At 38.2% G+C, this 15082-nt stretch overlaps 1 protein-coding gene across 5 annotated transcripts in view; it reads left to right on the forward strand.

Annotated features, from left to right (window-relative positions):
* Window positions 1-15082, forward strand: part of LRRC28 (leucine rich repeat containing 28) — a 179343-nt gene that overhangs the window by 149461 nt on the left and 14800 nt on the right. For all 5 annotated transcript variants that reach the window (XM_042941130.1, XM_042941131.1, XM_042941129.1 and 2 more), the window contains 2 exons: window positions 6739-6914; window positions 8768-8927. In XM_042941130.1, the coding sequence (XP_042797064.1) occupies window positions 6739-6914; window positions 8768-8927 (336 nt within the window). The remainder of the gene's footprint in view (window positions 1-6738; window positions 6915-8767; window positions 8928-15082) is intronic.

Here is a 15082-nt window from a genome sequence, read left to right on the forward strand (position 1 = left end):
GCGTAGATGTGTACAATTAAATGTTAACGTATCTATAATCAAACTCCTAATTCCCTTATCTCTCAACTCAGTCTTCCACAGTCTGCTACATCTCAGTCGATAGAAACTTCATTCCTCCAGTTACTCTGCCCAAAAGCTTTGGGGTCTTTGATTTCGCTTTCTCTCACATCCCACAACCAACTCATCACATAGCCTGTTGGTTGTACATTCAAAAATATATTCAGGCTCTTGTCACTTCTTACTACTTCTTTCTGTCACTTTGACCTAAATTACCATCATCTCCCACCTGGATTATAACAGTAGCCTTCCTACTTCTGTCTCAGCCTCCATTAGTCTATTCTCTACATAGTGTCTGGTGATCCTAGCCAAGTCAAAACACAGATCCCGTTTTGGCTGTACTCAGTCATCACTCTTGGCATTCCTTATACTTAGCATAAAAGCCAGAGCCTTGGAAGTGACCTGTGAACATGTATGTGACTTGTCTTCTAGGTTACACCTGTGAATTCCTCTCCTATCACTCTCTCCCTTCTAACGTCCACTTAGCCATTTTTGCTCCTCCCTTTCTCTTGAGCACACCAGACTCCTGCCTCTTTGCACCTGTTTTTCCTCTATCTGGAATACTGTTCTCTCAGATTTCTTTTTTTTTTTCATGTTTATTTATTTATTTTGAGAGAGAGATTTTTTTTCATGTTTATTTATTTTATGAGAGAGAAAGGATGCAAGCGGAGGAGGAGCAGAGAGAGAGAGAGGGAGAATCCCAAGTAGGCTCCATGCTGTTGGCACAGAACTCCACACGGGACTCGATCTCACAAACTGTGAGATCATGACCTGAGCCAAAATCAAGAGTTGGACACTCAACCAATGTAGCCATCCAGGTGCCCCAGATTTCTTCATAGTCTAACACCACATGTGTTATAGCTCCCATTGAAATTCTCAATCTTAGGGCGCTCCTTAGACATATTAAGAATATGGTTACTGTAAAGTTTGTATGTGATAATTCCATAACCTTACATCTTTTTTAAAATTCTTTTTTTAAATGTTTCTCTTGATTTTATTTTAGACAGTTTTATCTATATTGTACCTAGTTAGTTTTGAGTGCCTGCCAGATGCAGTATATAAGGAACTGTGACATTATGCTAGGCCTCAAATTGCATTATCTCCCTGTGGAGAGGACTCAAGTACGTGTGCTTTTTATCAGTTTATTGCTTCTCAGTTCCAGATCTACCCTTTTCCTTGGGACTGACCCTTGTAGAATTTTTTCCTTTGTCGTTGGTTTATATGAGGCTTTCTCAATAGAGGGCCCTAGAGAGATAGTGCAAGGTCAGAACAGGGGTTTCCTTCCCGCTTCCAGGGTGCTGTTTTCTGTGCAGCAACCAGCAAAAGGATGCCCAGTAACACCTCAGCAGCCTTCACTGTCCAGCTGAAACCCACACTCGCCAGCAAATTTCTCTGCTGTCTTTTTCCTTTGATCAATACATGCCAGGTACATTTTTTATTTGAAAGAACCAGGTTTTGTTTTTATTTATACTTTCTATGTTTTGTTTCCTTTTGATCAATTTCAGTTCTTATGTTTTTCAGTATCCTATCCATACTTTGTATTTATTTTGCTTTGCTTCTCCTAGTCTGTATATCTCACACACACACACACACACACACACACACATCTCCTGAAACCATCTGTACAATTAAGATCATAAACATATCCATCCCTAAGTTTTCTCATGCCCCTTGATAGTCATTCCTTCCTGCCCTCATCCTGTCTCCAGACAACCACTGATCTGTGTTCTGTTATTATACACTAATTTGTATTTTCTAGAGTTTTATATGAATGAGTTAAATAGTGTACACTCTGTTTTGGTCTGGCTCCTTTCACTCAGCATAAGGATTTGGAGATTTATTCATGATGTAGTGTGTATCAGTAGTTCATTCTGTTTTATTGTTGTATAGAATTCCATTCTATGGATATACCACAGATTGTTTCTGTTTACTTGTTAATGCGCATATGTGTTGGTTCTAGTGTTTGACTTTTTTACAAATAAAGCTGCTATGGACATATGTTAACTGCCTTTTAATGGTCCTAGACTTAAATTTACTTGGATAAATATCTAGGAGAGGAGAGCCTGGACCATATATATCCTTAATTTTTTAGGGAACTGACAAACTTTCAAAAAATAACTGCGCCATTTTACATTCCCACCTGCAATATAAGAGATTTTCAGTTCTTCCCTATTTTTGCCACTTTGGGAATAGTCAGCCTTTTAAATTTATCCACCCTAATTGTTCTGCAGTGATATTTCATTATATTTTTAAATTGCATTTTTCCAGTAAGAGTGTACATCTTTGCTTGTGTTATTTGCCATTCTTATATCTGCTTTGACATAGTGTCTATGTACATCTTTTCCCCATTGTTTTTTTGGATATTTGTGTTTTCATTGAGTTTTGAAAGTTCTTTATAGATTCTGGATACAAATCTTTTATCTTCTGTATACTTTGCAAATATTTTCTCCCAGTCCATGGCTTGTCTCTTCATTGTCTTAACGAGGCCTTTTAAAGAGCAGACATTTTTTATTTTGATGTAGTCCATTGTATCAATGTGTCCCTTTGTGGATCTTGCTTTTGGTGTAACCCAGATCACAACGGTTTTCTCCTCGATTGTCTCCTGGAATTTTTAAGGTTTATGTTTACATTTTGGTCTGTGATTCATTTTGAATTAATTTTTGTATATGGTACAAGTATGGCTAAAGTTCCTTTTTTTTTTTTTTTTTTTTTTTGCATGTGGATATACAGTTATTCCCACACCATCTGTTAAAAGTACTTTCCTTTCTCCACTGTACCTTTGTTGAAAATTAGTTGTCCTTATATGTATGGGTCTATTTTTAGAAACTCTCCTTGCTCCATTGATCTATTAGTCTGTTTGACAACAACACCATATTGTCTTGATTACCATAATTTTACTGTAAGTCTTAAAATTAGGTAGTGTTAGTCCTCCAAATTTATCTTCCAAATTGTTAGATTATTCTAATTGTTCAGCATTTCTACATAAATTTTAGAACCAGAATTTCAACATATATTTAAAAAGAAAACCTGCTGTGATTTTGATTGTATTAAATTATAGATCAATTTGAGGAGAATTAATATCTTAGCAGTTTTGAGCCTTTAAAACTATGATCACAATAAATATCTTCATTTCTCAGCAGTATTTTGTACTTTTCAGTGTACAGGTCATGGATATCTTTTGTCAAATTTATCCCTAAATATTTCATATTTTTCATTCTATCATGTATGATATTTAAATCTTTTTCAATTTCCAGTGATTATTGCTACCATATAGAGTACAAATAATTTTGTATATTGATCTTGTATCCTCCAAACTTGCTAAGCTCACTTCATAGTTCCAGTAGTTTTGTTGTTATTGTTGTTGTTTTGTTTTTTGGTGGTTTTTTTTGGTTTTTGTTGTTGTTGTTGTTTTGGTGTGTGTAGGTTCTTTTGGACTTTCTACATACACAGTAATGTCTTTGGGGAGGAAAGGCAGTTTTACTTCTTCCTTAAAAAGAATCTAGTTGCCCTTTATTTCTTTTTCTTGCTTTATTACACTGGCTGTAAGCGCTGTACAATGTTAAATAGAAGTAGAGAACAAATATGTTTGTCTTGCTGAACTTATTGGGAAAACAGTCTTTCACCAAGTATAATATTAATTGTTGTTTTGTCATAGATAGCTTTTATCAGATGAATAAACTCCCTTCTATTCCTAATTTGCTAAGAGGGTTTTTTTTTTTTCTTTTCTCCCTGGAATGGGTGTTGGATTTTGTTAGACAATTTTTCTGTATCTATTGAAATGACTTTATGGTTATTTTTCTTTTAAGTTTTAGTATAGTGATTTACATTGATTTTCTCATATTAGTGCAATCTTAATTAGTAAGATAAACCTCATTTGGTCATAGTAGCTTGATACATTGTTGAATTCACTTTGCTAAAATCTTGTCTAGACTTTTTCCAACTATGTTCAAGAGTGATGCTGGGTTTTGTTTTGTTTGGTTTTGTTTTGTTTTTTTCTCTTGAAGTGTGTTTGTCTGGTTTTTGTATCAGGATAATGCTGGCTTCATAGAATGAGTTGAGAAGTATTCCAACCTTTTAACTAAAATTCAACTTCTTTAAATATAGGGCTGTTCAACTTACCTATTTCTTGAGTGAGCTTTCTAATTTTTATCCTTCAAGGACTTTGTATTAGCATAAAGTTGCTTATTGCCTTTTTATTATCTGTAGAAGTTGGGCAATGTCTCCTTTCTCATTCCTGATATTGGTAATTTGTGTCTTCTCTCTGGTTAGTCTAGTTAGAAATTTTTCAATTTTATTAATCTTTTCGAAGTTCTAGCCTTTAATTGATTTTTCTTTATTATCATCCCATTCTCTATGTCATTGATTTTCTTGATGCTCTTTATTATTTCTTTTTTCTGTTAAGGTTTCATTTGCTCTTTTATTTCCAGTTTCTTGGGTGAGAGCTCTGTGTGTAACATGTTATTCCAGGCAGTAATTATAATTGTTATTATAATAACCTTTGCTGCCAATTCTAACATCTGTCAGTTCTTGGTTGATTTCACTTACATGATTTTTCTCATTATAGGTCATGTTTTCTCACTTACTGGAAAGCCTGGTAATATTTTACTGGATGCTGGACAGTGTGAATTTTACCACATTGAGTGCTGGGTATTTTTGTATTCATACAACTATTCTTGGTATATGACACAACTAAGTTAATTGGAAACAGTTTTATCTTTTCAGATATGGCTTTTAGGATTTGTTAGATGGGAATGGAATAATGTTCCGTCTAGTGTTAGTTATTCTGCACTACTGAGATAAGACCCTTACATGCACTCTACCTAATGCATCATGAATTATGAGGTTCAAGTCTGATAAGAACAAACACTGTTTTCAACCCTGTATGAGCGGTGGGCACTGTTACCTTTAATATCTTCAGCTGGTTCTTTCTCCAGCGTCGGATAGTTTCCTCACATGCCTGGGCTGATCATTACTCATCTGAATACTTATGGGGGCCTTCTGCAGATCTCCAGAACTCCCTCTTTGTGCATCTCTCTCCTCTGAGGTTCTCTGTCCTGCAAACTCTAGCTGCTTTGGACTCCCTGAACTCTTAGTTCCTTGTCCTCAATTTTAAGGTGCCTGCCATCCTGTGACTGATTTCCTCTTCCCTGATTAAACTGTTCTCTTCAGTCAGGTCTGTGCTCAAGTGTCACCTCCTCAGAAAGACTTATTTTGATTAATACAGCTCTCACTCCCCTCTCGCTCTGTTTTATTATAGATTTACCTTCTCACTGTCTGTCTCTGCTCACGATAGTAAGGCCCACTTCTGATCTTACATGTGTACCTAACTGGATTTCATGCTCATATGTATCAAATATCCACAAAAATGTTCATAATAGCCCATCATTGGAAACAGTCCAAATGTTTATCATTACTACACAGCAGTGAAAATGAATAAACTATAGTTCATGCGACAACATGGATGAATCCCAGAAATAGAATGTTGACAAATGGAGCCAGACACAGAAGGTGTCTGTTCAAATAGGCAAAACCAAACAATAATGTTCGAATTTGAAATACCGGTTCCATTTAGGATATGGGTTTTTCCCAGTCAGGGGTTCCCAGAGTGGCCTTCTGAGGTTCTTTCCTTGAGCCAGGTGGAGAAATTGGTTGAGTGAAATCAGTTGAGTCCGATATTGTCTCCTCTGTAAAATCTTCCCTAATTCCCTGAACAGGTGGTCATTCTGTCTTCTCTGAACAAACATTAGAACAATTATACTGTAATTATATTACGTTTTCCAAGGGAAGGAGTCATCTTGGTTTGGTTTGGTTGGTTTGGTTTTTGTTGTTTTGAGTATCTTTGGTGTAGAACTGATGCTCTGGAGACGTCTTCTGGTGGGAGGAATGAGCAAGTGCAGGAACTTCAAACATATGAGCCACGGGCTTCTGCAGCCCATGCCTGTGCCTTCCCATTGCCTGTTTCTAGTTGAGGACAGAGATACTATCTCCTGTTGTATCTGGAGAGCCAAGATTTGTTGGTACCTGTTTGTCATTAGTCTTGACAATGAAAAGACTTGAGACTTAGGTAACCTGGAGGTCAGATAAGGTCAGACTCCTTAGATTTGGCAACCTGGCAACCACAGGAACAAAGCCACCTCTGCCTTCTGGTGGCTACAGGGGATAAGGCATAACTTCATGTATTCACGAGGCTTCGCTGTGAATATTTTCCCCCACAAGTTTATGGAAGGATCCATCAGAAATCAATCTGCTTTGTAGGGTTTCTTCTCCCACACAAAAATGCTGTGAAACCAAAATACGATAACTCAACAGAGTACTCTTTTTTCCTTTTAATTTTGAAAATTTCAATGAACATGCACTTGGAAAGGGTAATCAAATGAGGATAAATGGAGCTTCCAGAGAAAATTGTGGCGGTCTTGGGAAGGGAAGTTCCTTCAAAGTTTGTCCTTGCTGGAAGTAACTGGCCCTCAGCAGTGCTATAGCTGAGTTCCAACTGATGAGTTTACATTTCTGTGCCAGGCTTTATTAAGGAACCCAGGATAGCATCTGTTCACTTTGAAAAGAATTCTGGCAATTCAGCAGCGTCTTAAGATTTTAAATGTATATTTTGATTAACACATTTTTATTGGCATATATATTCTTTTCCTTTTTTGCTAATACTACTGTGAATGTGTCTTTCTGCAGCTGTGGTGCTCCTATTCAAGTTTCTGAGGTGAAGCTGCTTTCCTTTTCATCGGGGCAACTAACCGTCTTCCTCCCTGCTGAGGTGAAGGCCATAGGGACAGAGAATGATCGCGTCCTGCCTCTGCAAGAGCTGGCCATGAGGAGTCTACATCACACATACCATACTTTCCTTAAAGGTACACGGCGGGGCTTTTCTCTTTTTCTGCCTCTTACTCAGTGAACTTGGAAATTATGTTTTATGCTGCCTACTTTGGTGTCCATTTTTTTTTTATGGGTGGATCCAAATTTACTGTTTTAACCAGTTTTAAATGCCCAGTACAGTGACATGAAATACATTCACATTGTTGTGCAATGGGACTTTTTTTTAATTAAAAAAAAGTTGTAATTTTATCAATGGTGATCCCTTCAGTACCCCCTACTGACACAGGAGCATTTGCTAAAATATGGTCTTCAGTCATAAAGGACAGAAGTTAAAAGTTAAACTATGAGGTTTAGGGGCACCTGGGTGGCTCAGTTGGTTAAGCGGCTGACTTCGGCGCAGGTCATGATCTCACAGTTTGTGAGTTCGAGCCCTGTGTCGGGCTCTGTGCTGACAGCTCGGAGCCTGGGGCCTGCTTCAGATTCTGTGTCTCCCTCTTTCTCTGCCCCTCCCCCAGCTCACACTCTGTCTCTCTCTCTCTCTCTCAAAAATAAATAAAGATTAAAGAAAATTTAATGTAAACCATGTGGTTTAAATGAAGGAAATTGGTATTTGGGAACATGTATCTGGTGGAAGTGAAAAGCCTGGCAGAGACACTTTTCTTTTGTGGGGGAAAAAAAAAAAAATGAAAGGTCTTATCCTCAAAGCAAAGTTGGGTACCTTCCAGCAGAGTGGGTTTTTGCCATGCAGTCTGCTTACATCTGAGAAATTATACACCTGAAGGGGAAGAAATATCAGGAATCTTCGGCACTACCACCACAGCATGTTAACTCTTGGTTTGGAAAGGATTTGGCGGTACATAGATTTCAGAGGTGTTGTGATGTGGGTCTCAGAGACGCTTTGAAAAAGCAGTAGGCCATGTTAAATAAGCTACATTTCAAGTTTTTTAAACTGCTAAATGTTTTGTCTTTGCTTCAAAAAAAAATCCATACGAAAGCATCTAACATCAGTCAGCCTTCTAGAAATGTCTAATACAAAGTTGAGTTGGTTTTTAATACTAGACAGAAAACTGATAATTATTCACCTATGGGTAAGTTCCATTTTTATAAATGGTTATTGGTAAGTCCAGATAGATCTAAAGGATGATAAGATCATTTGTATTTCCTTCCCAAAGACGAGTGTGTAATTTTTAGGTTTTGCCTCATTGTGACCACTTCTCTTTCTTCTGGATGTTTGCCATCGGTGGGAATCAGTGTGCACTTGTGCTCACGATTGTCTGAGCCACTGGGATGTTTTGCTTTCAGCGTTGCTTTTGTATCACTCAGGCTCAGCTGAGAAGGAGGCCCCCTCTTTATTAATGACAGCTTTATTAATGAAACAGGGAAAAGCTTGGTTTCATTATTTTTCTTTCTTTGATTTGCTTCCCGCTTTCATTCCTTTCAGTAAATACAATTTAGCTTGAGTAGTGCTAAATGCCCAGTCGATTTTGGGAAGAACTTAATGGAAGTCAGTGTTAGTCTTTGGTGCCAGCCCTTTTTTCTTCTTGGTCTCTCACAGAACATTTTGTAAACCCTCTCTGGGTAAATTAATGCCTTTTTTTTAATCTTTGTTCTTAAAGAATATTTGGTGTTATTCTTTCCTTGCCTCTGCCTCAGGCCAGCTTTTGTTTGCTCTTAAAAGAGCAAATTTAGGCTTCCTCTTAGTATCAAAAAAAGTTAAAAAAATCTTTCATTTCCAAATAATGCAGTGCCTATCAGATAACAGTTATTTTCAACACGCAATACTTTTTAACTAACCAAGTGGACTGAGTAACAAAGAAACGTATTTCAAGCCCCGTGTAAGGAAATCTGATTTTTTTGTATTCATGCCTGATTTTCTCTTGTGTTCCAGATTTGAACTTTCTGTCTCCGATCTCGTTACCCAGAAGTCTCCTGGAGCTGCTGCACTGCCCCCTGGGACACTGTCACCGGTGTAGTGAGCCCATGTTTACAATTGTCTACCCCAAGCTCTTCCCCTTGAGAGAGACGCCGATGGCAGGCCTGCACCAGGGGTAATCATGCCTAAGTGGGCACCAGGGCTTACACCTGGGAGAGGGGTGGAGGCCATGCAGGGAAGTATTGTTAAGTCAGCAGCTCTCAAGGTGCCCAGAGTGCTTCCTGAGATACAGCTGAAGGAAACAAAAGCACATTCTCAGCATCACAAGAAAACTGGACTTCCCTCTATTACTTTTTTGGCCGTGTACAGAAGAGTTTTGTTGCATATGTTCTTTAGAGTAGCTCATTCTTTGCCAGGAGCGTTTTCCTGCTATTCCGCTATTCACAATAGTCTTTAGGCAATAAGGAATGTCAGAACAAAATATTTGTTATATAATGGGACCAGCCCAGCCCTTCTATTTAATTGGCGTTGCTAACTGAAAGTACATGGCTGAACATTGTGTGTGTGCGTGTGTGTGTGTATGTGTTTCTGTTTTGAATTTCTAACACTTCCAAATGCCATTCTCTTGCCACTCTATATTTATTGGCGCAGTGCCTTGAATTTGCTAAGAATGTTCACCAAGCAAAAACCCCTAAACTGGTGGTTTAAAAAAAGAAAACCAGACAATTAAAATTAGGACATCAAATGAAAAATCCCCCATTAACACAACCTTAGCATATAGATATTCTAAATTTAGGATTTTCTAAATTCACTTTTTTCAAAGTTAAAAAAAAAGAGAAAGTACTAGAACGCCTCATTTATCCATCCAGTGGTATTTTGGGTTAGTAAGTTTTTCAGAGAACTTGTTACCCCCTATTGAGTGCCAAGAAGCATTTACTTTGTAAGCATTTCTGTAGAAAGAGAGCGAGCCTGGGCGGGGTGCTGAAACTCTCTGAGCCTCAGACTGGGGAGAGAACATCGTGCTGGGTGGGGCTATCATGAGGATGAGCAGATGATGAAGGTAAAGGCTCTTCAACAAGTGGTAGTTACCTTTACCAGCGGTGTACCCACTCCCTCGCACAACTGCACTTCTCTTTCTCTTACCCCGAATAACCCTGTTTTGTTATACTTCCGGTTGCTGTTTCCACTTTCTGTATTTTTAACGTTTTTTGCTTCGTTGTGCCTGCCCACAAGAAGGCTTCCTCCAAACCTTTCTAAGTTTGCTACTTAAAATCCGAAGTGATCACATCACCAAATTTAGTGGGATTCCGTTTAGATTGGAGTTAAAAGGACTGAGTCAGAGTCTGCGTGTATTACTTCCTACACGAATAAAATTAACAAATGAAATAGACACAGTGGAGGAGAGCCATAGTTGCATAGGGGCAGGTGCCCGGGCCCTGACTCCAGCTCCTCCGCCCAGAGACCTTGAGCAGAGGACGTAAAATCTCTAAGCTTCAACTTTTCATTAATAAGATGAGCATAATATTAATATCTATTTAATAAGGTCATTGTGAGGATAAATGAGATCATTCATGGAAAGAGCCCAGGCATGTAATAAATACTAAGTAAATGGTAACTATTTTAATCTATTTTTTTTTAGCGCAGAGACTTGTAAAAATTTCTCGTATGTGTGTGTTTCTAGCAAATGCTTTTCATGTTAGTAAGATATCATCATAGGATAATCTTAACGAATTCATTAAACTATCATAAAATCCTTATGCATAGTACAGTGTTTTGTTGTTTTTTTTTTATAGAAGACATTTTCTTATTGAAAATATGAAAATGAAAACAATTCTGTATGGTCAGGATACCCTGTCAGTAGCTGATAAAATTCTGAATACCTTTTTCAAAAAGATAAACTTTCTTTTTATCATGGCAATTAATTTGTGAAAGTAAATTAGATCCTTCAAAAGGAGACATTTTTTGTGTGTGTTATCTTTATAGGAGATTTGGGGAATTTATTCAGCATTTGAATGTTTTATTGACTGTTACTTATTTGTCTGCTACAACCTAGAATGTCAGTGTGAATAATCTTATATTGTTTCGGGACATAAAATATAATAGTATTAGTTTCATAAAATGAATATATCCAGTACATAGGACTTAAGCAGTGCCCGTTTGTTGAGCAAAGCCAGAAGTGCCTGTGTTTATAGCAAAGATGAAATGCCAAGACATAAACATGGCTTTCTGTGGTGAGTTAATGCTAGGGTTGAAATTGAGAGTTTGTGGCTTTCATTCGGTCCACCAGACTTTGCTCCTTCCCATGTTGCTATGGAGATTGTATTAAAAGCATTGACTTCAGTTTCTATCATAGTCTTTAAAGTACTTTCTTTTGTAACTGAAAACCAACTACTTGAATCTCAGTAGCTTACTGCTGAAAATAAAATCAATATTTTTAATATCATAAACTAACTACAAGGTCTTGATAATATTATTTTTAAGTTTTATAATATATTCAGTTCAGTTGGCTTTGCTTGTTGTAAATAATACATTGTATCAGCCAATACCTAAATCATTGTGGACATCTGGCATCATTTTAAAAGAACATATTGGATATTCTTCTAAAATACCAAGTCCCATACAAGTGTTAGTTTCAACCTAAATTTAATACAGAGTGAAGCAAAAAGAAATTATAGTATTTTTAATAAACAATAGATTCCCAAACCTTCAAATATCAATAAAACAGAAGAATGGCTAGCATATTCATGATTTTGAATCCTTATAGCACATTTTCTTTCCTAAAACTTACTGTTCACTTATTAAAATGGAGAACATCAGCATAGAGGGTTATTTATTATTACAACAACGTGTCTGGCTTTTCCCCATGCATGCGTGATTTATACAAGTTCTGTATTTTCCAATAGGAAATCAGGTCACCCAAGGTTTTTCAGGGCTATATATTAATTTGCTAGGAATGCCACAACATTTAAAATGCCACAAAACCGGGTGACTTAAATAATAGGATATCCGTTGTCTCACAGCTCTGGAGGCTGGAAGTCTGAAATCGGCATGTTGGCGGAGTCGTTCCTTGTGACGGCTGTGAGGGAAGGGTCTGTTCCAGGCGTCTCTCCTTGGCTTGGAGATAGATGGCTGTCTTCTCCCTGTGTCTTTACATCATCTTCTCTCTATGTCTGTCTCGCTCTGTGTCTAAACTTCCCCTTTTTGTAAGGACCCCAGTGATATTGCATTAGGGCCCACTCAGGTGGGCTTTAATCCTCCCTTAACTAATTATACCTGAAGTGATCCTGTTTCCAAATAATGTCACTGCATTACTCTGCTCAGGCCGCCATAACAAAATACCATAACTCACTGACTTGAACAACAGAAATTTATTTCCTCACAGTTCTTAGGCTGGAAGTCTGAAATCAGGGTGCACATAGTCAGGTTGTAGGGGAGAGTTTTTTTCTTGGTTTGCAGATGGCCACTTTTTTGCTGCCTCACATGGCAGAGAGCTTGTGAGCACATGCACACAGGCTCACTGGTGTCTCTTCTTTTTATAAGGGTGCTAATCCCATTATGAGTGCCCCATCCTCATGACCTCATCTAAACCTACTATCTCCAGAAGGGCCTAACTGCAAATACCCATCACATTAGAGGTCAGGGCTTCATCACATGAATTTGGGAGGACATACTTCAACCCATAACAGTCCGTTCCAAAAATTCATGTTCTTCTCACATGCAAAATAAATTCACCCTATCCCAACACCCCCCAAATCCTAACCCATTCCAACATCAACTTGTAAGTTAAAAAAAATCTCATCTTTTTTTTAAAATGTTTTATTTATTTTTGAGAGAGAGAGAGAGAGAGAGAAGTGGGGGAAGGGCAGAGAGAGGGAGATAGAGAATTCCAAGCAGGCTCTAAGCTGTCAGTGGCTCGATTCTACAAACCATGAGATCATGACCTGAGCCGAAGTTGGACACTTACTTGATTGTTCAGATGCCCCAGTTCAAAATCTCCTTTTAAATATCTAAATCAGGTAAGGATAAAACTTGGGTATAATTCTTCCTGGGGCAGGACTCCTCTCCAGTTATACCATATAAAAACCATATAAAAATATGTTTAATTATTAAAACATTAGTAGACCAGGGGCGCCTGGGTGGCTCAGTTGGTTGGGCATCCGACTTCAACTCAGGTCATGAACTTACAGTCTGTGAGTTTGAGCCCCTCATCGGGCTCTGTGCTGACAGCTTGGAGCCTGGAGCCTGGAGCCTTCTCTGAATTCTGTGTCTCCCTCTTTCACTGCCCCTCCCCACTCTCACCGTGTGTGTGTCCTCTCTCAAAAATAAAAACATAAAAGAAATTAAAAAAAAAATTGTTAGACCAGTTATTTATTTTTATTTTGATGGGGGACAAAGTATGTCTATTCAATTCACACATGATCATAGAAGCAAAATTAGAAAACACAATTCTGGGGGCACTTGGGTGGCTCAGTCGGTTAAGCGTCCAACTTCGGCTCAGGTCATGATCTCGCGGTCCATGAGTTTGAGCCCTGCGTCGGGCTCTGTGCTGACAGCTCGAGCCTGGAGCCTGTTTCGAATTCTGTGTCCCCCTCTCTCTCTCTGACCCTCCCCCGTTCATGCTCTGTCTCTCTCTGTTTCAAAAATAAATAAACGTTAAAAAAATTTTTTACAATTCTGCAAAAGGAGACTATCTCAAACAGAAGAACTTCAACCAGAAATGACCATTGGTAATAGGTTAAAGTAGAATCTCTCTAAATTGACTTTTTTTTAAAGTTTATTTATTTACTTTTGTGAGAGAGGGACAGAGAGAACATGTTCACACAAGCAGGGGAGAGACAGAGAGAAAGGAAGAAAGAGAGGATCCCAAGAAGGTTCTGCGTTGTCAGCACAGAGCCTGAGGCAGGGTTCGATCCCACAAACTGTGACATCATGACCTGAGCCAAAATCAAGTGTCAGATGCTTAACTGACTGAGTCACCCGGGCACCCCTCTCTAAATTGACTTCTCAACCAAGGATCCATTGAATCAGATTATTGGTGCTCTTTATATCCTTTTTTTAAAAATTGTATTAAGAACATTTAAACATGAGATCTACCTTCTTAACAAATTTTCAAGTGCATAGTACGATAATATTAACTACAGGCACCACATTCAGCAGCAGCACTCTAGAATTTGTTCAGTTTGCATAACTGAAGCTGACAACAACTCGCGTTTCTTCCTCCCCTTCTCCAGCTTCTGGCAACCACCATTCTACTCTCTGCTTCTATGAGTTTACTTTTTTAGATACCTCGTGTAAGTGAAATCCTGTCCTCCTGGGGCTGGCTTATTTCACGTAGCATAATGTCTTCCAGGTTTGTTTGTGTCATTGCATATGCCAGGACATCCTTCTTTTTTTTAGTCTAAGTGATATTCCATCCTTATAGGACGCCTGGGTGGCACAGTCAGTTGAGCATCCGACTCTTGATCTCATGGTTCATGGGATCGAGCCCCACGTCGGGCTCTGCGCTGACAGCGCAGAACCTGCTTGTGATTCTCTCTCTCCCTCTCTCTCTCTGCCCTTCCCCGCTTGCGAATGCTCTCTCTCAAAATAAATAAATAAAATATTAAAAATAAATTACTTAAAAAAAATTCATCGCATATTTCTACCAGATTGTCTTTATCTGTTCACCCATCAGCAGACATTAAGGTTGTTTTCAGATCTAGGATATTGTGAATAATGCCGTCATGAACATGGAGTGCAGGTATTTCCTTGAGACTCTGATTTCTTTTGGTTACATACTCAGAGTGGGATTTCTGGATCATATGACAGTTATATTTTAAATTTTTTGAGGAGCTGCCGTACTATTTTCCATAACAGCTGCAGCATTTTACATTCCCACCAAAAGTATACAAGGATTCCCATTTCTCTGTATCTTTGCCAACACATTATTTTTTGTTTGGTTGTTTCATTTGTTGTTTTTACAATAGCGATCCTAATAGGTATGAGGTGATGCCTCACTGTGGTTTGATGTGTATTTCCTTGATGATTAATAATGTTGAGAACCTTTTCATGGGCCTGTTGGCCACTTGTATGTCTTTGGAGAGATGTCTGTGTAAGTCCTTTGCCCATTTCTAAATCAGATTATTTGTTTATTGCTATTGAGTTATAGGAATTCCTTATATATTTTGGATATTAACCCATCATCAAGTAGTGGGATTCTCAAATATTTTTTTCCCATTTTATAAGTTGCTTTTTCCTTTTGTTTCCTTCTGCTTTGCGGAAGCTTTTTAGTTTGAAGTAGTCCTACTCACCTGTTTTTGCTTTTGTTGCTGTGCTACTCGTGTCATGTTC

This window comes from Panthera leo, chromosome B3 (assembly GCF_018350215.1).
Source record: "Panthera leo isolate Ple1 chromosome B3, P.leo_Ple1_pat1.1, whole genome shotgun sequence".
Lineage (NCBI taxonomy): Eukaryota > Metazoa > Chordata > Mammalia > Carnivora > Felidae > Panthera > Panthera leo.